The 25,117-nt window shown below is 46.4% G+C and overlaps 1 protein-coding gene across 4 annotated transcripts in view; it reads right to left on the bottom strand.

The window, feature by feature from the left end:
• The window catches only part of LOC140387976 (voltage-dependent calcium channel subunit alpha-2/delta-1), an 890,358-nt gene that overhangs the window by 506,831 nt on the left and 358,410 nt on the right, over positions 1 to 25,117 (bottom strand). For 2 of the 4 annotated variants that reach the window (XM_072471398.1, XM_072471397.1), the window contains exons 5-7: positions 15,573 to 15,617; positions 12,762 to 12,797; positions 6,257 to 6,377 (exon numbers count right to left, since the gene is read on the bottom strand). In XM_072471398.1, the coding sequence (XP_072327499.1) occupies positions 6,257 to 6,377; positions 12,762 to 12,797; positions 15,573 to 15,617 (202 nt within the window). The remainder of the gene's footprint in view (positions 1 to 6,256; positions 6,378 to 12,761; positions 12,798 to 15,572; positions 15,618 to 25,117) is intronic. The other 2 variants (XM_072471400.1, XM_072471399.1) reach the window with 1 other exon arrangement.

Consider the following 25,117-nt stretch of genomic DNA (forward strand, 5'->3'; position numbering starts at 1 on the left):
GTGTTGTGCGGAGGCGGAGTTGGCAGACACACTGCCACTTTGCGGGGTCTACGGGCCTGGTGGTCTGTGGATCGGGTCTGCGTGTTCGAGTTTTTAGACCTGGCCAGGCAGACCTTGGCGAAGTGTCCTTTTCGCCTGCAGTTACTACAGTTTGCGTTGCGGGCCGGGCAGTGCTGTTGGGGGTGTTGGGACCGGCCGCAAAATAGCAGGGCAGCCCCCCATGATGGGCGGGCGGCCGCGCGGCACAAGACTGGGGTAGTCTCTGGTCGGGGGCCCACGAGGGATCGCGTGGTCGGCGGAGAACGCAGTAAGGCTCTGAAACCAGAGGTAGCTAGTGTTACCGTGTACTCCAGGTCCTGGGCCCCTTTTTTGAGCAGGCGGTGTCTTACATAGTTCGATCGGACCCCCGCCACGTAAACGTCTCGGATAGCGAGTTCGATATGCTGAGGGGCCGTAACGGCCTGGTAGTCACAGTTGCGCGCGAGGGCTTTGAGGTTGCGTAGGTAGTCATCTAGCGACTCCCCGGGGTGCTGCAAGTGGTGAAGATGTGTCGCGCGTAGACCTCGTTCACTGGCCGTACATATATGCGTTCGAGTAGTGCGAGGGCCTCTGTATAGGACGCGGCGCCGTCGAGCTGGACAGAAATACGATGGCTCACCCATGCGTGGAGAAGACTCAGTTTCTGTTCGTCCGTGACAGATGGCATAGACGACGCAACGAGATAGGCCTTGAAGCATCGAAGCCAATGCGAAAAAATTTCTCTCGCCTCCACGACCTGTGGATCGAGTTCCAGTCTATCAGGTTTGAGGGCTGATTCCATAGTAGTATTTTAAGCTGATTAAATTGATGAGACCATCAATTCACCGAGAGACACGTTGAGAAGTAAACCGTGGTTTTAATCAGATTACAACTGAGCCTGGCCTGCCTGTGACCGGTATAACAATGAATGCGGCCCCGCGGGTCAGCTGCCTTTATACTTCCTGTGAGGGGTGGAGCCATGGGCGAGCCCGTACATGCCCTGACATATCCCCCTGTGGGTGAAGCCGTACAATGACCCATAGGTGGATCCCACAGGGTTAAACACATAACGTAACACGATACAGCAGTAACATGATATCACACTGCACTGGTGAATTAGCAGTAGTTCCATTCACATGTATGAATAAACAATACTTCTGATTTTACTCTGAAGAGAGCCACTTTAAAAATTGACCTCAGAAATAAAGCGTTTGGGGAAACACAGCACACCTATTTCAAAAATTAAAATACTTTTGCTTATGAACAGAGATGCGGGAAAATAGAGGTGTTCAGGTTTGCTTCTGTCTCCTGTCTGCAACACTACAGTTTACTGTATATCATTTCTATTCCAACCCAATGTGAAACTGTTATGCAAGATGCACAAAAAAAGGGTTAAGTGCCTACCCTGGGGCAAAGTTACAATTGAAAGGGATATGGCCCAGCAGCCTAACCATCATTTGACAAATCGATAATGGCATGTAGACTCCCTAAATCTGCTCCAGGCTAATCTCAATGCTTGCAAAGTTAGATGTCTCATCAGAAAACAGAACAAGTTTTAAATCGAGAGCACCAACTGAAAATTGTACAAAAAAGTTCAATTCAGGTGCATCTGAGAAGGAGCTTTGAATCATTTAGGCTTTTGGATTGAAACATGTGTCCTTCCATGTAAATGTAAAATCGCCATAGTCCCAGATGACCATAGGCTGACTGGTGGTAATTTAACCTGAGGATCACAACACCTCAGGCAAATGGGCAAGGCTAAGAAGGCGGAGCCTTCATGAATATCCTCAGCCGCTAAGGGATTGAACCTATGCTGTTGGCCTCGCTCTGCATCACAAACAAGCTGTCCAGCCAACTGAGCTAAACTGGCTTGCTGTCAGCCGACCATTATTGAATTTTATACTCTGCAGGGATCCCCCGGAAATATGGAAAGAGAAATATATTTGGGCACACACTTATCAAAAAACTGAGATTGAAAAATTCCCAAAGTCAGCACATAACCAAAGAGTGTTCAGGGCAGATGGGGAACTGGTCGCAGAATCCTTCATCCCCGAGCAGCCTGGAATCTTCACGATCTTTCAAGGATCCTATCCCATCATGGGATACCACAGGATGAAGGTAGCTGTCAGAGTAATGGGAATTCACATGCAAAATTCAGTTTGATTGGGTTAAAGCAATGATGTACTTACAGAGTGGTAGCCCTGTCTGTTCACTGGTGGAGCTGAGAGCGCCACTGCCACATGAGTACAGCCAGATGTACTGCAAACTCCTGCGACACTGTTGATGTTGTGGGCATTTCGGTGCTGCTCTCTTCTTTACAAAGGCTCATCAATCCAACAGAGTGATACATTAAAGTTTAGAGATATGAAAGAGACCCTTTGAAGAAGTCTGTCATATAAAAGTTCAATGCAGCCATAACCTTCATAGCCAACAACTCAGCTATCCCCTATCCAGTGGCACAGTGGTTAGCACAGTTGCTTCACACTGCCAGGGACCTGGGTTCGATTCCCGGCTTGGGCCACTGTCTGTGCTGAGTCTGCATGTTCTCCCCGTGTCTGTGTGAGTTTCCTCCGGGTGCTCCGGTTTCCTCCCACAGTCCAAAGCTGTGCAGGTTAGGTGGATTGGCCATGCTAAATTGCTCTTAGTGTCCAAAAAGGTTAGGTGGAGTTACTGGATTACAGGGATGGGGTGAAGGAATGGGCTTAAGTGGGGTGCTCTTTCCAAGAGCGGGTGCAGACTCGATGGGCCGAATGGCCTCCTTCTAATGGGCCGAATGGCCTCCTTCTGCACTGTAAATTCTTTGACTCTATGATTCCCGGGTTGGGTCCCCGAAAGATGTGCTTTTAGGTGATTTGGACATTCTGAATTCTCCCTCTGTGTACCCGAACAGGCACCGGTGTGTGGTGACAAGAGGGTTTTCACAGTAACTTCATTGCAGTGTTAATGTAAGCCTATTTGTGACACTAATAAAGATTATTATTATTCGATGAGCATAAATGTCTTAAATTTAAATATTTAAGGATTGTAAGCTATTGCCTTGGCCTCTGTTACATGCTCCATTCCCCAGCCACTGTCTCAATATCTTGCTGGCAACTGTCTGAGGGCAAACTAGACTCTCTGTGACCTTGGTGTTATACTTAGCTCAAAGCTGAGTTCCCAACCACAAATCCAGGCCATCTCTGAGACCATGGCCGGGATTCTCCGGCCCCACGCCAGGTCAGAGAATCCCCGGGGGGTCCCGAGAATCGCGCCACCCCGCCCCAACGCCAGCTGGCCGATTCTCCGGCGCCAATTCTCCGGGCCCGACGGGCCGAGTGGCCGCCGAGTTCGGCCGAGACCCGCCGGCGTAGGTCACGTATGTGTGTGTGGGGGGCGGCCTGGTGGAGGGCGGGAGGATCCGACCCTGGGGGGGGGGGTTCCACGGAGGCCTGGCCCGCAATCGGGGCCTACCGATCGGCAGGCGGGCTGGTTCCGTGGGGGCCTATGGTCCTCTGTGCCGAGCCCCTGTAGCGTTCCGTCATATTGCCCAGGGGCCGGAGCGGAGACGGGAACCCACACGCCTGCGCGGAATCATGCTGGCCGTAGCGCACGCGCGCGAACTCACACTGGCCGTAGAGCGCCGGCTGGAGCTGCGGGGACCACTCCAGCGCCGACCTAGCCCCCTAGGAAGGGGAGCAGACCGGACAATTGAGGACCGTGGTGTTTCACGCTGGCGTCAGAACATAACTGCGGGATTGGAGAATCCTGGCCCATATATTTCCACCTGTTTGATTTCACCCAACTCCACCCCTGGCTCAGCTCATTTGCTGCTGAAACCCTCATTCATGCCTTTGCCCAATAAATAGAATTAGCAGAAAAGATGTCTGGATACAAAACATCAATGTACCCTTAAAAGCAAGGGCTCTAGTAAAGTGAAGAGGCCTTGAATGCATTTCCCATTTTATATGTGTGTTTAGCCTATGGAGCACTATCCAGCCAGTCACTTATCTCCTTAGGATTTTCCTGCAGGAGGATCTCTACTCGTTTGCATGAGAATTAGAACTTTACTGTGGCTAGCACACAACTGACACACAGAACCCTGACACACAGGCTCTAACTGCCTGAGGGTGTTTCTGAGTTCCGTTACTGACAGCAGAGTATGTAAATGTTGCCACAGTCTCAGAGGACCAAAGGCTGCTCTTCCCTTTGAGAGCTAACTGCGGGTGATTTAACCTGAGGGTCACCACACCTCAGACAAGGGCAAGGTTGAGAAGGTGCGGCCTTCATAAATAACTCAGCCGGTATGGGAATTGAACCCACGCAGTAGACATCACTCCGCATCATAAACCAGCCATCCAGCCAACCGACCCCCAAACAGCTGAGTATATCAGACATTCAGCTCAGCGTCCCATTATGAAGAGAGTGGAGACCGCATTATTGACTCCTTGCAGCAAAGTAGTCAGAGAATTAACAAAGAAATAGTGAACTGGCTTGAAAATTGTTTCGGCAATAGAATATTTAATTATTCATGTTGGAAATGAATGACCAGTAAAGCGTAAGAGGGATCAGTCCGCAGACCATGACTTTTCGTAAGCTGCATAAATTATTTTGTAGGTGGCAACAAATTGTGTGCCACACACAAATGAAGAAGAGGTGGTGGTTATTGAAAGATATCTGGAAAGGCTCAAAAGCTTTGAACTACTGATCAGCAAATGTTTTTTGTGGTTTTCCTTGCATCAATGTTATCAGAGCAGTATAAAGCAAGTTCAGGGGTGCAAAAACAAAGAAAACAATCAGCAGATTTTCTCTACGTGGCTGTCTCTTGTTGATGTATTCATTACAATGAAAGGCAAACTTCTGTACAGATACATTATCGCACCCTGGGGTAACACTCTCAATTCGCACCACAGCAGGTGGTGCATACACTGCATTTTACAATCAAATATTTGGACACTGCAACTTTCAAACGGAGTAGGATAAGAATGATTGCCAGACACTTTTACATTTACATATGGATTGAGACCCAGTGTTTTGAAATGCTGAACAAAGTTTGACACAGTACTTAAAAATACATCTCTTTCAAACGGTCAGAATCAGTAAACAAATTGTAGACAATCAACAGACCACGCGGCAGGACGAAAGAGACATTTGCGTTTTTCACTCCAGTGGGGTTTTCTTCAAGTATTTGGCAGAGGAACTTTTTAAAAAAAATATATTTATTAAAGTTTTTTACCAACACAATTTTTTCCCCTTACAAACAATAACGCCCCCCCCCCCCCCCCGTAACAAAATAACACGAAATCGCACTGAGCAAGATATATACATGGCAAAATGGTATATTAGCTTTATACACTGGCTCTCTCCCGCACGTGCCAGTTTCCCCCCACCCTTCATGTTATCTCCTGCTCCTCCATCCCCCCAAGCAATCCCCCATTCCCCCCCCCCCTCCCTCCCCCCCCCCTCTCTCTCTCCCCTCCCCCCCCCCCCCCCCCCCCCCCCCCCAGGGTTGCTGCTGCTGCTGACCGAACTTCCTCTAACATTCCGCGAGGTAGTCTAGGAACGGTTGCCACCGCCTGTAGAACCCCTGCACAGTTGGCAGAGGAACTTAACATCATTGTTGAATAGGAATTCATATAAGAGACAAGTGGACTAAATAGACATCAAATCAGATTCCTATTATCAAAGCCTAGTGAATAGCATGTATCACCTTTTTTAAAGAGCTCTCGTGCACAATGTCACATGAAGTACACATTTGAAGGAATCATTATCTTAGAGTGCAGGGTAAGTGGAGAACTGATTTCTCTGCTTTAAATGCCATTAGTTCTTAAAAATGGCAAAAGCTTAAAGCAATGAAAATGCTGAAGATGGCTACTACCCTCATTCATTTTCGACACCATCAATATATTTACTGTACAGCATTATATCACCCAGTTTGAAAGCTCTGCTCAATAGCCAGGCAGCCATCATAATCTGAATAAGGAGTAAATACATCAAAAGACCAACAGTTTCTAATGCAGGTGAATCTTCTCACATAATCTTCCAGGTGATATTCAAAATCTATGCCACAACATTATTTACATTTGAATCATACGTTTGAATGAAAATCCTGCTACTCTTGTTCAGACGTAGCCTTCCTGTTATGTGTTACTGTACCTGCCACATTAAATGGAAACTGCTCGAGAGAAGCAATCATGCACCAAAGGGAATTTGGCGCTTTTTTAAAATGCGTTACGGCAAACAAAAAGCAGAGAATACTTACAGCCCTCGTAGATGTCTGTGGGGATGTGGACAGCTGTGTGGTTGAAGTCCACACGGCGTCGGAAAGCTTGGTTGAACTGAAAATCCGGTTTGATCCTTGGACGGCTTTCATTTCTTTCAGACTTTAGGGGGGTGGGGGGAAGAAGAATCAAAGAGTGAATATTTTATAGTTCTCAGTTTCTGGCACAATCTTGTACCTTTCTTCTGTATGATTATTGGACTATGAAGACATCACAGCTGCAATTTAAGCATTATGGTACGTTGTTCGTGCCTGAATTATCTTGCTATACAAGGGTCATTTACCCATGAATATTAGGCGCATAACACCCTGTTGGTTGGACAATAACAATGCATGAGAAGGAATGCAGAAGGGATTTTAAGCCAATAGAATCACAACAAAGAGAAAATTTTAGAACAAGCTAAAATTTTACAAATACACAAACACGGTTGCACTTTTATTTTTCCTTTTTAGTGGCTTAAAAAAAAATCAAAATCCAAGCAGAAAATGGAGAACATTCCCACTCGGTCAAAAAAAAGTTCTGGGAATAGAAACAGAGATGGGCCAGATGGAAGAAAAATACTGAAACGGAGGAGACCCTATCACATTGAATATACAGAACAGAAACAGACCATTCTGCCCAATTCAGTGCTGGTATTTATACTTCACACAAGTCACCTCCCACATATTTATGTATCCATGAACACCAGACTCAGGAAGTCCTGTTAGTTGGACAATAATAATACATAAAAAGAAACTCAAAGACTTTTTTTTTAAACCAACAAAGCCTCTTTCAGCAACTTAAAGGAATTATTATGCGGAAAGAAATAATATTGGAAAAAATAACAGGACTAAATGCCAACAAAACTGGACTTGGTATCCTGGACGGGATTCTCTCAGCCCGGGCAGGGCCGGAGAATCCCCGTGACCGGCGCGAATCGCGCCACGCCGCCCCAAAGCCGGCATGCGATTCTCCGCAGAGCAGAGAATCGGCGCCATTGGCGCCGGTGTGGTTGGTGCGCCGCCGGTCGGGGGGCGGCCTGTGGGGGGGATGGGGGTTCCGACCCCAGTGACGGCCTGGCCCGCGATTGGGGCCCATCAATCAGTGGGCCGGCCTCTCTGGCTGGGGGCCTCGTTTCGTCCGCGCCGGCCCCTGTAGTCCTGCATCATGTTGCGTCAGAGCCAGCGCGTTGAAGGAAGCCAATGTGTGCATTGGCACCGGAGCCACTGTGTATGCCCGGATCCTGCGGCGCCCAGTTCGTGCCGGAGTCAGCAGCTCGAGCGGCGTGAACCGCTCCAGTGCTGTGCTGGCCCCTTTTGCGGGCTAGAATTAGTCGTCGGGTCAGCCCGTTCACAGCGTCGTAAAACGCGACGGCGTTTACGACGGCGTGGACACTGCCGTGGGATTAGGGAATCCCGCCCCCTATGTCTGAAGGTTTTAAACGAGGTGGTTACAGAGATAGTGCATGTATTCATTTTGATCTTGTAGAAATTCGTACAGATAGTCCTTGCAGATTGAAAGATAACAAACATACCCCTTTATTCAAGAACAGAGGGAACGAGAAAGCAGGGAAACCAAGTCGCTGCCCGAGTTGGTGGTGGAGGCAGAAACCCTAAACTCTTTTAAAAAGTACCTGGATTGGCACCTTAAGTGCTCTAAGCTGCAGAGCTATGGATCGGGTGCAGGAATATGCCCCGTGCTGAGAGAATCCCGTCCAGGATACCAAGTCCAGATTTGTTGGGACTGGAAAGGGTACCTTGGTGTCTTCGGGCTGGCATGGACAAGATGGGCAGTGTGGCCTCGTTCTGTGCTGTAACTTTTCTCTGATTCAATGATTCTATTAAGGTTTCATTAATGCATAGAAAGCGAAGTCGGAATAAATGGAATGTTTCAGGTTGGCAGGCTGAATAGTGGGGTATCACAATGATCAGTGCTGGGGCTTCAATTCTGTATGATACATACTAGTGACTCAGATACATTACACTCAGTCCCCTCGTGTAGGTACATTTAGTAAGATGCCATTATTTGGGAAAGTAAGCCGTGAAGAGGTCTCAAAGAGATCTAGATAGGCTATGTGAGTGGGCAAAAATGTGGCAACTGTGAAAAAAATGAGAATATGGTGGGGACGAGATTGTTGTTCATCTCCTTCTGGAATAGATCTGGAGAGAGATGCAGTGCTTTTTGTCGAGATTGTCAAGATTCTTCCCATGCAACCCTGTGACACAAGCTCTGTGCTCTATTGGCTGTTCCCAGGGACGCACACCAAGATAAATATCAACTGCGACTGCAGGAATACATTTCAGTGAAAGATACGATTTAGTCTGCCCAAAACTGGCTGGTCTTCCAATGCAAAGAGACTTCCCCGATTGAGAGTTTCAGACTGGCATATTCCAAGTTCCAAGCTACCGCCACAGAGACGCAATGGGGAAAGGTTGCTGTCTAAGGCAGCCATAGTGCACTGATGGGCTCGAAAGTTTGTAGATCACCCCGGGCTATGTGAATCACATTGAATATATTTGGTGAATATCAAGAAGATTGAAACTGTAGTCAGGCACCTCAGAGAGGAACATGCTGTATGAAGAAAAGTTGAATTCTGTTGTATTTTCAGTAATTTTTAAAGTTGAAATGCTTTGCCCTCGGACTGGGCAGCACGGTGGCACAGTGGTTAGCACCGTCGGTGTGGAGTTTGCACGTTCTCCCCGTTTCTGCGTGGGTTTCCTTTGAGTGCTCTGGTTTCCTCCCACAGTCCAAAGATGTGCAGGTTTGGTGGATTGGCCATGATAAATTGCCCCCAAGTGTCCAACAGTTAGGTGGGGTTACGGGGATAGGGCAGGGGAATGAACCTATGTACGGTGCTTGTTCAGAGGGTCGGTGCACACTCAATGGGCTGAATGGCCTCCTTCTGCACTGTAAGGATCCTATGGTATGATTCTATGACTGTATGCTTGACACAAAATGCATATTGCAAAATGCATAATACATAAATGCACCTAGGAGTGGAACATACTATGGAGCCAAGTCAAATTATATGGCACTTCCTGTAATTATCAAGTTGAAATGTTTTATAATCTCCTTTTAACATTTTGGACGCGATCTAACATCTGCATCACAGAGGGCGCGATTCCGAGCAAGCAAGTTAGATCATGGGAGAGGCCAAAATCAGGACTGCGCTGGGCACCGATCGTTTTCCAATCTAACCAACACGCTCCAGTTAGCGAGATCCAGATCCCGCCGCAACGTAGCAAGAAACCAATAATCACCAGTTAAGGCCGATCTCCATCCCATTAACGGGAAAGGCCCCTTATCAAACGGCACCCCCATGATTTAACCAGCTCTCCAGTGGGCTGTCACGCAGGTGCCCTTTACCACACCTATTTAAAACGTGAAACTAGTGAAACGACTGCTGTGGGGATCGGAGGAATTGAGTAGCCATCCTCAAAATCGGGCAAACAGCCCGGGGACACCGGAGCTGTTGCCCCAGTGCTCGAGGCGTGTGGAGGAGCCCCAGGGGGGTACGGGTCCTGTCAGAGGACCGCCCACCATCAGCAGGGGGACAACTCTAGGCTGGGGGCGAAAGGCTCAGCGCCCACAGGTCCGACATGCCACCCCCTGGATCATATATACCCATAACAGGAGCAACTTTAGCTGCTGCCTTTATTATTAATATCATTATTATTATGTCCCACCAATCACCCAGGACACAGCCCTATCCATGGTAATGTGGTGAAGGTCATTTTAACTCTCACTGACCATGGCAGCCTCCGGCTGCACAGCTGAAGGCTATTGCTAATCGGGAATTGACAATGTTAGTAATGTGAACACTTCACAGATCCCAAGTGGATTCCTGTGGGTAGACGTGCCATGCCGCAGTGAGTGTTAGTGCCTGGCATCCCAATCAGAGTGTGAGGCCTCAACACTTAGCCTGAACACTGGAAGCATTAACGCAGAGGCAGCAGCCAACAATAATTAGGAAGTCACATATTGTTTGGAAATAAGAACCCTAATGGGTTCAAAGAGCAATGGGATCTGAGAGTTCAAATACACAAATCACCAAAAATAGAAATGCAGGTTAATAAAACCAGAAGAAAAAGTAAACCAAGCAGTAGGGTTTATTTCAAAGGGGCGGAGAATGAAAAGTAACTCTCCTAAACCATTATCAGACATTGGTTAGACCACGCTTGGAGTACTGTTGAAAGGGGTAATCTAGCAGAGGTCTTTAAAGTTTTTGAGAAGGTGGACTGAGAATATATTTCCAATTGCAAGAGGAGCAAAACCACAAACCATCAATGTAAGATAGCCAACCAAGAAATCCAAGGCAACATTCAAAAGAAACTTCTTTATCCCCAGAGTGATGGAAATCAGAACTTGCTCTCTCAGAAAGTAGATGAGGCCAATAATATCGATGCATTTAAGAGAAGGCTGGACCAATGCCATGTAATTATGATAACATGAAGGCACCATCACTCAATCAGGATTATGTAAACAACTTGTGAGTTCTTTTATTCAGACTAGGCAGATGAGAACCTTTATACAAAGGCAGAAAACTTGACGACCTCAGCATCAGAGCCGTGCGTGTGTGCTCTGCTCAAAGGCAAAAGTGAAACTAAGACTGGATCACATGGGCACACTTAACTTCTACTGACGTTGTGCTGAAAACCCTTAAAGATATATTACAACAATGAGCAAATTAGGCTGCAGAATAGAGGACTCCCATGATAGAGTTACATGGGGAAGAATGCAGGAAGCTCAAGTCGAGCAAAAATGCCTGCATGGGTCGGCCAAGCAAAATGGTCTGTTTTTGAGTTGTATAGCTTTTACAATAATTTACTTCTAATGTTTTATTTAAATCAAATTGTATTATCTGAATAAACTTTAAAAGCTGGTCACGGAGAAAACAATGAGCAAAAAGGAAGTGCAGTCCAGATACAATAGGATACATGGAGATTAGAAAGGAGAGAGGATGTAATGTTATTCTATTTGTAAGGTTCCTTTCCCAGTCAGACAGACAACTGCCGTACAATCTTTGCAGACTGCAGGTGGCACTTTGAAAAGGATTTTACATGAAAGGGCACTATACACCATGACTTGAAAGCTCTTGCAGCAAATTGCAGTTTGCTGCGAGTCACGCAGCCACAGGCTTCATCTTTTTGTTACAACTGGATGTTAAAGGGAATGTACAGTTTGGTCAAATCAGTCTGTTTAATGTTGCTACTCGGTTCACAGAAAATATTTTGTCTCACGGTGGAAGCTCCATAATGCTAGTCAACACTAAAAGGCACTTATGTGTTTGTCTAAAGCTATAGTTCATTCCTAGATCGCTCTCTTTGATACTTTGTGATTGGAGGTAATAATTGGAAGGTTGTTCAACTTTTTATAGGTTTACTTCAACACGTCGCCACAGATACAGGAGTAGAGATGGGAGGTTGCATTTCTAAAACACTATTTCAATGAGGTTAAATTGAAGTTTAAAAGCTCTAGCTGTTTTTTTCCATATTCAGCAGCTAAGGCTGCTCCATGCAGCTCCTGGTGTGACAGCCTCTAGAGCTGGAAGCCAAATATTGCAGCAATCCAATAAGCTCTCTGCGCATTGTTTGTTAGGATTGGAGCATTTTTAAAATGTCAAAATCAAAGATTCATCTGCTGATAAAAAAAGACGATGCTTTTAGAAATGATAAAAGTACAAATATGTTGGTAAAATAAACATCATTTGTATTAAACCATCAAAATTGGTATGAATAAACATTTAATACAAAATTGCAGCCAAGTAGTTCAAATCACACAAAAAACAACTAAATCCACACCGTTGTTTTTCCTGAAAGCTGCAAGACCTGGCAGTTTTTTTCTTTTTCTGTTAATTCTAAGTTTCCTCCCCAGAACATGGAAAGAACATTTCAAGCTCTCCAATGGTGTTGGTATGGGTTCCCATTTATGCAAAGTAAAAATTAACAGTTACAAAATCTCAGTTTAGATTTTGGCTCATCAAGTTCCCAGTATTCCTTACTTTGATATCGCTGGCGACCCAATGTTGCAAACCACAGCCAAACAATGGGTCAATCAAAAAGATAGAGATGTTCTCAATTGTCTTTTGTGCCACCCATATTCTCAGCATTCCTGCTGATGTCCATCCTGGCTCCACTTCGCAGGCAGCACATGGTGCAGGTCGAGACTTTGGGCTTACCATTATGTCAAGATACTCCACTTGGTAGAACTGGAGTTCCAATGTAATGCCTTTAACAATCAAACTCACCACCAGGTTCACCCGTGAAGAATGGGCACTAGGATGATATGATGGAAGGCTTGTGGTACCCGTGGAAACAAAAAGACAACATCTCTCGGCTGCAGCAGAGAAAATTCACACAGGAAGCAATTCAGCTCCTTCAAAACTTATTTGGGGAGTACTTTAGAATTAAAAAAATTTTAAAAACTGCAGGTTGTTCTACCTCATGAGAGTTCTAAATCCAACTAATCTAAATTCACTAGATCTATGATCTAATAAATTCACATAACCTTGAACTTCGTGAATCCTCGTTCTCGCTTTAAAACCTGTAACGATGAATATTGTTACCAAAAAGAATAACTTAAACATGAGTTTTAAAAGGGTGCATCACGTAACTGTCATTCACTCAGAACGTTTACTGTTTCCCTGCCTTAACAGTGTTCAATATACCAAGCAGAATTCAGAATCTGGGACGTGATTCTCCGACCCCCCGCCGGGTCGGAGAATCGCCGGGGGCTGGCGTGAACCCCGCACCTGCCGGTTGCTGAATTCTCCGGCACCGTATATTCTGCGGGGGTGGGGATCGCGCCGCGCCGGTTGGCGCCCCCCCCCCGGCGATTCTCCGGCCCGCGATGGGCCGAAGTCCCGCTGCTGGAATGCCTGTCCCGCCGGCGAGAATCAAACCACCTATCTTACCGGCGGGACAAGGCGGCGCGGGTGGGCTCCAGGGTCCTGGGGGGGCGCGGGGCGATCTGGCCCCGGGGGGTGCCCCCACGGTGGCCTGGCCCGCGATCGGGGCCCACCGATCCGTGGGCAGGCCTGTGCCGTGGGGGCACTCTTTTCCTTCCGCCTTCGCCATGGTCTCCACTATGGCGGAGGCGGACGAGACCCCCTCCACTGTGCATACGCAGGGATGCCGTGAGCGGCTGCTGACGCTCCCACGCATGCGCCGCATGGCAAAGTCATTTCCGCACCAGCTGGCGGGGCACCAAAGGCCTTTCCTGCCAGCTGGCGGGGCGGAAATCAGTCCGGCACGGGCCTAGCCCCTCAAGGTCAGGGCTCGGCCCCTCAAGATGCGGAGAAACACGCACCTTTGGGGCGGCGCGATGCCGGACTGATTCGCGCCGTTTTTGGCGCCGGTCGGGGGATATCGCGCCGATTGCGGAGAATCCCGCCCCTGGAGTGCAATTCCTGTGGTGACATGTCTGGGAAATTACACCCATTTTGCCAATGTCAACTTACACCCAAATGTCCTGCCAATCCTATTAGTGTAGGCCAAAGTGTAAAAATGGGAACAAGCAGAAGCCCTCGTAAAGGTCTGAGGGTATCTCTGAAGGCACAAGGTAGGATTCAAGGATGAAGATTTAAGTTGCAAATTCATGACATTGATCACAGCTTGTTCAAGAACATGCAATTGTAGAAGTTAGTCAATTGTGAATGTGACTTAAACCATTGCCTTGAAAAACACATTCAGAGAATTAGAAAGCATAGCGCAGGTCTCAGTGACAATACATTATTTCAAAAATCTTAAAAATATAGCAGCAGAAAACTAGGAAAATGGTTGTTCTCTGCCCTAACTAGAATTCCAAGCTTATGTCAGTTTTGCTCAAGCATAATTGCAGGAAATTCAATTGCAGAGCTCTTTAGCCTGGAGGGTAAAGCCATTATAATCAGCCAAAGAGTATTTAGGGGTCAGGGATTTTTTTAAAAAGAGCTTAAACGAGCAAGGAAATTTGGGCATTGTGTTATTAAATGTGAGACAGTTTCCGTGACCTTTTTCTGCAGGTACTTGCTTCATGCCCAATGATATGTATATGTGTAAAGACACAGGAATTTCCCTGCCAATGGGTAATATTGGAAATCATTGCGTTGTTGTGTACATGTAAATAGCCTTTTAAATGATGACCCATTTCAGTACTTCCAGCGTCAGGTTTAATCACACCTAGGAGAACAACACAGGCTGCATATCACATTTTGCAGCATCTCCAACAGAGGAGGTACCTAGTTACATCATCTGAAGTCACTGATGCTAGTCACATTAGGGAATCTAAATACAGAAAACAGTAAGCACAGTAGAGCATTATAGCACAAAGAAAACCTCAGAACTTATGGTAGCTCTACAAAAATAATTTGTATCACTCTGCAAACAGCGTTATTGTTCATTAACTCCAAGCCCCCTCATGATAAGCGTTAAAATCATTAATAATTACAGTATTGTTAATGGTGGCATTTTGTAGTTTGGTGTTATCGCTGTTGATTTAGAAAGCATGGTTCTTGCTTAATTTACAGACTTTAGTGAATAGAATACATACATAGAATACGTGAAAAAGGTGTTGCAAACAGATGCTCATTCACTGAATAAAGGAGGAGGCTGGAGCCAGTTTTTCTTTAACATAGGTTTATAAATAAGGCCCAGAGAACATAGGAACATATTTTCTCTCCCTCTACCCCCGCCCCACCTCCCCTCACATGATGGAATCCAGTTCCTATATATACTTAAGATATATACTTTGGGCAGCACGGTAGTATAGTGGTTAGCACAATTGCTTCACAGCTCCAGGGTCCCAGGTTCGATTCCCGGCTTGGGTCACTGTCTGTGCGGAGTCTGCAAGTTCTCCCCGTGTGTGCGTGGGTTTCCTCCGGGTGCTCCGGTTTCCTCCCACAGTCCAAAGATGTGCAGGTTAGGTGGATTGGCCACGATAAATTGCCCTTAGTGTCCAAAATTGCCCTTAGTGTTGGGTGGTGTACTGGGTTATGGGGATAGGGTGGAGGTGTGGGCTTGGGTAGGGTGCTCTTTCCAAGAGCAGGTGCAGACTTGATGGGCCGAATGGCCTCCTTCTGCACTGTAAATTCTATGATAAGAATAATGCCCTAACCTGAGTAAGAGCTGCTCTCACTTACAAATAGAGCATGCACTTAATTGTGACAGGATCGTAACATTTACATCCTTCTTTCAGGCAGCCAGTGAGAGCAGTACAGTTTTTTAAAAATGAAATCAATTGTGAAACCTCAAACTCATCATTGATTTTGAACAAAAGAAGCATTCTTTGATCTCCTCGAATGGTACATGGTTCAAACCCATTGATTTCACTCATACTTACACTCATTAGGTCATCTTTTGCATTGTAGTATATCACATCATTATCCTAAAGTAATAAAGAACAATGAAAATTAATATAAAGAGCTTGCACACTTTTTGATTCAAACAAGATAGTAATACAAAAAAACCCTTAGAAGTAGAGGCCCAAAGTCAATACAATTAAAAGCAAAACCATATCCTGTGATGTGTAATCACAGTGACATCTTGAGCGAAATTCTCCATCCCGCCGTGCCACATTTCTGCCCCGACCCGCCGGCGGGATGCTCCGTTACGCCGGCCGGTCAATGGGGTTTCCCATTGTGGGGCAGGCCCACGCCGTCGGGAAACCCCCGGGCGCCGGCAAGACTCCCGCCAGCGGAGAATGACGCCCTTATTAGTGACTCTGCCACAAATACTACATTTATATATATATACATGTATATACTATTCAAAGTATATATGGCACACTCCCTATACATAGTAACCGGACTACCATTGTCATGAAGTTCCAGCCATATGTGTCAACATTTTGGCACACATTGTCCTTTGGTTTAAAGCAAAGCAGATATGAGTGAGGACTGGAGACATTGTGAATGTACAGATTGAATGTGAGGGGACTATGCTGTAAACTGGCAACGAGAAATTTCTACAGGCTAGTGAGCACTACCAATCATGAATGACCACTTTGGTAAATTTATCACTCAGAAGTCAACTCAAGAAAAAAAGTAAACCAACCAAATTAACTCAAAAATTATTTCATAATGCAAATTTCCAATGACCAAAATATTTGAACCAAAATGAAAATTGTAAATGACACATTTCATGATGATATGATTAAATTTGACAGTCGAAATGTCATTAAACAGCTTCACAAATGTTTTAATGGTGTTTCCGGTGGCTCCCAAAAGCCTGTTTTGGTTTGGGTGTTTCTGGGTCCCTGCGGGCAGGGACATTATTAACGGAAGGCAGATTCTTCAGTCGGAGTATACGCAGTGTGCACAATGTTACAGGACACTCCGACAGTCATCCAGTGCTTGACCATTTCTCATCCGCTTTCAACAAGGTTTGGTTGCTTGTTTTGCAAAATTATTTAAAGGAAACCAGAGGACACATTTCAAAAGCTTTTTTCTACTGAATATTGACCTCTACCAGTGCAATTTGCACACCATCTTGCTGGGCATGCTCAACTTTAACAATGGTAAGGGATTAAAATTAAATAAGGAATATATCCAAACGAAAAGCTTGTACAATTTTCATAGAATAGCAAATAAAATTAAAGAAATGATAAAAATCAAAAATACCACCAAATAATGACAGGATTTTTGACAATCACAGTAAATTAGTGGGCCTGGTAAAATATTGTGTACAGCATGTCGGCTGCATGTATAGATGTACATGCAGAACATGGCTCAGTTGGTCGCACCTCATTTCTGATGCCCACTTCTTCATAATCTAGGCTGATTTTCCAGTGCAGTGTGAAATGTTGCAATGTCAGAGGTACCATCTTTTGGATAACATTTTTCAAACCCAGGAACCACCCCCAGGCTACACATTGCAAGTACAAAGGCCAGATATTGTGGGTGTTGGAAATCCGAAATCTAAGTAGAAAGGGCTGAAAATATTTAGCAAGTCAGGCAGCATCTGTGGAGAGGGCCGAAGAGTTAATGTTTCAGACCGGCGACCTTTAATCAGACCTGAATATATCTAGCATTTTCTGTTGACAATACATAGGGCGGTATTTACTGGCCACCCCGCCGTGTGTTTTTCGGAGGGAAAGACAGCCCACCAGCGGGATCTACCAGTCCCACCATTGTCAACAGGATTTGGTGTTGAAAGCACCCCTCATTGCCAGGAAGCCCGTGCTTGGGCGTGGGATCGGAATTCCCTGCTGCCTTGAACAGTGTGATGAACGGTTACTGCCTTATCATCATGTAAGGTGATGTCCCCTTTAAGACCAGGCTTGGAACCCTGGGGACTCTGCCTCTGGCTCTGCCCATCTGGGAACCATACATAAAGGCCTGCCTCATGGTCTGTATAGCAGTCAGCTCTCGTCCAAATCTGTAGCATAGTTATTAGCCTAATAAAGCCTTCTTTACAGTTTAACCTCTAAGCATCATTATTGAGGGTACCTCAAACAGCCAGTAAATCCCACCAGTAGTACAAGAGTCCTTTGTTCATCAGTGATGCATTTTAAACTTGTCACCTAACAAATCTCTTATTTTAGTCAGGAATTTATCTAATAAAACATTGATTGATTGTTAAAATGAACGTACCGCTGGGTCCAGATGCATTTAACTTTGCAAAAGCAGAATCCTGGCTGCGTGGCATACACATCATGCCATGTATTCGCACACAATACACATCCATACTGATGGCTTAGCAGCCATGAACTCTAGCATAAACTGGGGCAGCTGCATTCATGGTCAGAAGCAAGATGAATCCTAATGGACAGTGAATTATGCAACCTGTTCAATCTTTATTCTGCAAAAAGGATGGCAGACTGCCGGTGTGTCTGAAAGTCTGCCTATTTCCACCATGTTTATTCATCAAGCTCATGTAATCTGCAACAGCAGTCTTCCACATCTCGTGCACTGCGTTTTGTTGACCTTACTCAAACTTGTGCCTGGTTTGAATGCATTAGCAGTCTTTATTGAGCATTCCTGGCATCGCACCGCGAAAATTGGCAGGGTTTCAGAATAAAGGGCTGCTTCGTATAATTTCGGCAAGTGCCACAGCGATTCCCACTTTTAATATTTTACTGCAGTGTACTGCTGTGTTTTGTAATATGGGGCACTGGCTCATTTTTACAAATCAGTCACAGGGCCCAATTTAGTTACTTAGCTGTTTTTATACATATGGCCGTGGCAATGTTCATCCCATGGAGTTATTGAAAATCAAGCCCACACCACTTACATCAGAACTGCCACCACCCAAAGGAAAGTGAGCAATTACATTAATAACTAGCAAAATATGAACGATTGCCAATCCCAGCTGGATATAGTTAGTCAAGCAAGATTGCTCAAACAATTTTTTTGTTTAAATTATTTGTATTTGACAAATTTTCAACATTTTCACAATACAAAAACAAAAACAACCCCAAGCAAGCCCAAACAAACAAAAAGCACCCCCACAAGCCCCCTCCAAACACCCCCCTCCCTCAACAGTCGACGGTCACAACTCCCGAGAGTGCATGATGAACAAATCCCAACAATTGTAGAACCCTTACTTCACCCCTCAGCTCAAACTTCACCTTCTCCAGGGTCCAAAATGGCAGCAGGTCACCCCATCACGCCGAGGTACTGGGTGACGTCCTCCCCAACAAGACCCGCCTACGAGCGATCAGCAAGGCGAAGGATAAGACATCTGCTCCCACACCCGCCTGTAGCTCGGGCAAGTCCGACACCCCGAATATGGCTTCTAGGGGACTGGGCTTCACATCCACATGCAAGACCCCCAAAACTGAACTAAACACCGTCCTCCGAAGCCTCTACAGCTTCGGGCAGGACCAAAACATATGAACATGGTTCATGGAGCCCCTCCAACACCGCTCACACACATCCTCCACCCCCTCGAACAGCCAGCTCATCCCTGATTTTGTGAGGTGCGCCCTGTACACTATCTTCAGCAGTAATAGCCCAACTTCGCACACAATGTCATTCACCCTCCACAGCACCACCCTCAACTCTTCCTCCCACTTCGCCTTCATCCCCTCCAGGGATACCCTATCCTCCCATATATCGCAGAGATGACCCCCCCTCTCCAACCTGCTTGCTCACAGCCCCACCTCCAGTAACGAGGAGGCCGGTGCTCTTGGGGATGTGAGGAAAACTTCCTCGCACCTGCATATACCTAAACCCTTCGCCCCATGCCAACCCATACATCTCTCCCAGCTCCTCTAAACTCGCAAATCGCATGGCAAGGAACAAATCCTTCATTTCCTTGATCCCTTCTCGTCTCACCTCCGAAACCTCACATCCATCCTCCCCAACTCAAACCCATGATTCCCCTAATCGGCATCTCCCCGACCCAGCCTCCAGCCCCTAGCTTAAGGTGTTGTCTAACCTGCCTCCAAATCTTTGCTGAAACAAATTCTACCAATCACTTTGCAGCAAGGGAGGAAAATATGAGGGCCAGCTACCATTTTAGCTCCCCTAAAAATAGAATTCTGCCAATAAGCATGTAAAAATAATTCAACAGTGAAGAAATCACAAACATCCCCATTCATCATCTTTGATCCATTTTAAATCTCATTGTCTTTCCTGGACGGCTAGAACAGGTGGCGGAATTCTCCATTCCTGAGGCTAAGTGGTGATGCTGGGGCAGGATTAGTGGACTTCTACAACAGCAAAACAGGCACCGCACCTTCAGCAATTGTTGAGGGGCTAGCATTGGCGCCACATGAAACACAATCGATTCCAATGCGAAACGGTGCCGGATTGGCGATTGACACTCAGGAGGCTGACAAGCTACAGCCGCATGTACACACTTCACTCTCCACACACACCATCGCAGCCAACAAGGTGGCAGCAAGGAGAGCAGCTCTATGCTTCACCGACGCCAAGCTGGAGACCCTCCTGGACGCCAGTGGAGGAGAAGCGGATGGCCCTGTACCCCGACCTGGGAAGGAGGCTGCCAGCCACGGGCGTTCACCATGCTTGAGCACAGGTGGCAGAGGCAGTCAGCGCCACAAACAACACCATCCGGACCGGCCAGCAATTTCGGAAAAAAACTGCCCGACCTCCTCAGGGTGGTCAGGCAGTATTAAAATGATTTCTTGAGATATGGTTTTGTCAATTGTGCCACTGCAAATAAGGATGCAAAAGCCCACATGTGTTATATGCAGAGAAGTACTGGCAAGCGAGAGGAAAAATGTCAGATTTTGAAAAAGTGGTGGATGAGTAATTATTTTTGTGGTTAAGACCCCAGAGTCAGTTATTAACTTGCAGCTGACTCCTAATGAAAAGACTACGCTGCTGTACTTTGCCTGTGGCAGCACATTAAAAACACACCAAAAGCCCATGGTGCAGTAGCATCTCCCAGGAGTGTCCCGTGCTGAGTAAAACAAGCATTTTGTTGCTATTCCCCTTCACAGCGGCCTATATGTACGAGGTTGGATTTTCCGTTCACACAAAGATGAAGACTGCACAAAGGAGCGGGCTGAAGTCTGCACCTGATATGCGCATTGCTTGCTTCTCCTGTGAACCTGATTCGAGTGAGATTGTGAAGACCAAGCAGGCTCCACTTTCACATTAAAGGTAAGTGAACAAGGTCGGCCGCATGGGTCACGAAGGTTCGTCGGCGTGGGTCCCGCAGTCAGCCAGTCGACAAAAGTGGGTCCCAGGAAAACGTTTGAAAAACACCGAGCTAGAATGTCCTGGTGTGTCTGTCCTGAACATTTTTGACCTTGAATACACTCTCCCCTTTTTCAACCTAGCATTCTGGGTTAAGAAACTCCACCGTAACTCTTAGCAGCCTCCATGGAGCTCAGCCATGTCAGTACAAAAGCTACCTACAACTCTCGGAATTCGACTTATCCCAGACCTCGAATTTCCCTACACCCATCGTTCTTCCACTCCACAAAACTCCCTAATCCCAAATTTTGACGTTAAAAAACAATCTCAGCCCAGCCTATCTTATTAGCGCTTCCCAACGTGCTCTTCTAATTAAGGCCTCACTCAAAGGAATGGAATTTACACGGGGGACAAGAGATGGGTGGGTTGGGTGGGGGTGGGGGAGGGTAGAGTCAGTGTAGTCCAGCCGAGAAGTCCATGTTCAGCCCAATCACCTGGTACCTGGCTGTCCAGCAGCGATATTACATTGCGGGCAGCTTTAATTGAGTCAGAGTAGGACTTCAGCCCCCACCTGGGAAGATGCACCATTTTGAAACTTCCAATAGCACCAGGATAGGCTAGCGGCCACTGCTAGGAAAATGGGCAGTCCGTGAAGATGATGACTGATGGATCCTGGATGCGATGGCGTAGTGGTATTGTCACTGGACTAGTAATCCAGAGACCCAGAGTAATGCTCTGGGGACCCAGGTTCAAATCTCGCCACCGCAGATGGTGGAATTTGAGTGCAATAAAACATCTGGAACTAAAAGTCTAACGATGTCCATGAAACCATTGTCAATTTTCTTAACAACCCACCTGGTTCACTAATGTCCTTTAGAGAAGGAAATCTGCCATCCTTACCTGGTCTGGCCTATCTGTGACTCCAGACCCACAGCAACATGCTTGACTCTTAAGTGCCCCATCAAGGGCAATTAAGGATGGAAAATAAATGTTGGCCCAGCCTGCGACCCCGCACACACCATGAATGAATACATTTTTAAAATGTCAAATCTGGGATTTTGGATGGGCCTACCCAGCACACCCACCAAATAATTTTGGAGGGGGTGGTGCCTTCAACGGGCATGGGGACACCTCCTGCTTGTCAGCAGCCGATGTAGTGAAAGCTGCCCACTTTACATCCACATTCCCCTGCTGATTATCGCAGTGAAGGCAGAATGAGCAAATTGATGGCCACTTGTGGGCCTCAATGTGTCCAAGGGTGGAGTGGCTGCCTGCCACCTTACCCACCCACTGTGCAATGGTAGTCAGGTTGGAGTGGGCAGGAAGGCAGTAAGCAGGCCATCTGTTTTCTTTCACAAGCCTCTCCTCACCTTCAGGTACACCAGCAATAGAGCTGTAAAATTCAACCGAAGTGCACTCACTCACGATAGAAGCCTGCGTTCTCCTTCTGAACTTGAGCCCAGTTATTCTCCCAACATTTAATCATTGTATCACTCCTGCTTCAGCTGCTGCTTTGGCAGAGCCAAAACCTCTGGTCATCCCTCCAAATCAAGTGCATTTTGCTCCCATTTCTCCAAATAATCCACACTTTGCTCTCATTTTGTTTGCTGTCTTTTAAAAAAATAAAGTAATACCTTGTTGAAAAAAAAGTCAAACGAATGCTGCAAGATTAAAGAATATAATTTTAAAACAAATGAACAAATCACTAAATGCAAAAGACAAATGTAATTTTGCTCAGCCAACAGAGTGAGTCACGAAGGACACATAATAAAAGTACTAAGGTAAACAAAATTGCAAGCCAAATAGTAGAGAAGATATTTTTAAAGAATTGCTGGAAGAGCAAACAAAATATAAATAATTAGGGGATAATATGAGATTATTCCAGTGTCAACTTGGCTCAATGATAGCATTCGCCCCTGAAATAAGAAGGTGGGTCAGATTTCAGCCCTGCTATTTATATCAACATTACATCAACCATTCAGGCTAGTACCACCTTGAAACTGGTCTTCTCAGATCCTGTTCTTTCCATTACAGCTGTTTTCAAAACTTCCCACTCCACTGTTCGGTTGCAGGACCTCTTGAAATTCATGGGTGTTTCATCCATGTGGCCATTGTGATACAATGGCCCGAAGCTTCCTTGTTGCCTTGTCTCGGATTTGAGTTATGGAATTCCTCACGGAAGTTCCCAGGTGAGGATCACATGGCAATTGTTCAGAAGTGCTAACCACCCCTGGACAATTGTGCTGGGCTAGGAACCATCTGACAAAGCAATCTAATTCACTAACTTTGAATGGTTCCACTCGTGTTACGTTAGTGGCTACTCGAAAAGAGTTAAAAGAAATAAAAGCATTTCTAACTCCAATGTAACTCTTTTTAACATCCAATACTTCCGACCTGGCCTCCATTCACCCAACTCGACGGGCAAACCCCCACCCAGCCCCCACCACGTGACCCCACCGGCCTGATCCCTTCCACTCTACCACCGATAGCCAACAGCACTCTGCATGTTCTCCCCCTACACCCTCAGCATCAGAACCCTCATGCACACCCCCCGCCCCTATGCTTGACCCCTCTACCCCCATGCCTGAATCCCACTCCCCAATATGCTCAACATCCCCTGCCCACAAGACTGAAAGGCCTGCCCCACATCGCTGATTCAGCACACCCATGCCTGATAACATCTACTCCATGTCCGATGACCCCTGCCCCCCGCCATGTCCGACACCCCTCCGCTTCCCATATCCGACAAATTCCCCCCCCCCCATGTCCAACTCGCTCCCCCATGTCTGCTAGCTCCGCACCCGCCCCCATGTCCAATGACCCATGCCCTCCCATGTTCGACACCCCTCCACTCCCCCATGTCCGACAAACCCCGCACCCTCCCCCAATGTCTGACACCGACTCCACCTTGGGATCTGACCTAAGGGGGGGGGGAAGGAGAGGGGTGCCCCATGATTAGTAAAGGGCAGTCACCGAAGAGTGACCCCTACCTTTCTTCTTGCCATTTTGAGTATATGATTTTTAAAAAAATACAAATTGGGAGTGCCCAATTATTTTTTTCCAATTAAGGGGCAATTTAACGTGGCTAATCCACCTACCTGCACACATTTTGGGTTGTGGGGGTGGAACCCACACAGACACGGAAAGAATGTGCTAACTCCAAGTATTTGATTGAAAAAGAAATCAGGCTTCCCGTTCCCGCCTGGCTCCAAGTGTTTCATGGTATGGGCAGCCTATTATCGGGGTCCATTGACTTGAAATCAAACCTAATTGACCCTTGAGTTTGTTTAAATCTGGCAGAGGGGTTGCCACCCAACCCTCTGTATGATAGAGCAGAGCTTGGGGGTGGACAGGAAGGTGGTGGGACCCATCTATTTTCCATGTCCATGTGGGCAACACACAGACTAGGAACACATAAAATTCACCCGAGGCAGCACGGTGGTGCATTGCTGCCTCACGGCGCCGAGGTCCCAGGTTCGATCCCGGCTCTGGGTCACTGTCCGCGTGGAGTTTGCACATTCTCCCCGTGTTTGCGTGGGTTTCGCCCCCACAACCCAAAGATGTGCAGGATAGGTGGATTGACCACGCTAAATTGCCCCTTAATTTGAAAAAATTAATTGGATACTCTAAAATGTTGTTTTTTTTAATTCACCCAAACTTTTCTGTTTCATATAGCTGGTACACAATCTACCTGTTGCTCTGAAATCCTGATTTGGCCCACGTTAAGTTCATAAGACATGCATTGCATTTTTGGTGACAACGTAACCAATCTGACCATTGAAGAACTCATTCCGATACATGCTTCTCAAGATCAGGACATCGGCTGATCCCTGCTTTCATTGTGCGTTTGAACTCGGGCATCTTCTTCAGGGTGGAATCCTTCTTTTTCCAGTTTTACACTAACACCGAATTCCCTCACTGCGGCACAGTTATTCGACAAGTTAGCAAAGGTTATGATTTCTGGTCAGAAAACACATTTCTCTTTGTCGTTTGTCATGTTGGGTCTGTTCTGTGTGGGTGAATCTTAAATTCCTTCACATCTTCGACACTGCTCGGACCACCGGTTCGATCTCTCGCACCTGCTTATAAGGTCAGTAAAACGTGCACTTGTCAGATGAAAAGTTGAGAATGATTACTAAATGCAAGTATAGCATGTCGTGGCTGAAGTGTAGGTGGTGGGGGGAGGGTGGGCTGACTTTTATGGCTGGTATGGGCAAGGAGACAATTCTGAGGCTGGAAAAATGGGGCATTTTATACACTGGATAGACTTAAGCAC

Source organism: Scyliorhinus torazame, chromosome 13, assembly GCF_047496885.1.
Source record: "Scyliorhinus torazame isolate Kashiwa2021f chromosome 13, sScyTor2.1, whole genome shotgun sequence".
Classification (NCBI taxonomy): Eukaryota; Metazoa; Chordata; class Chondrichthyes; order Carcharhiniformes; family Scyliorhinidae; genus Scyliorhinus; species Scyliorhinus torazame.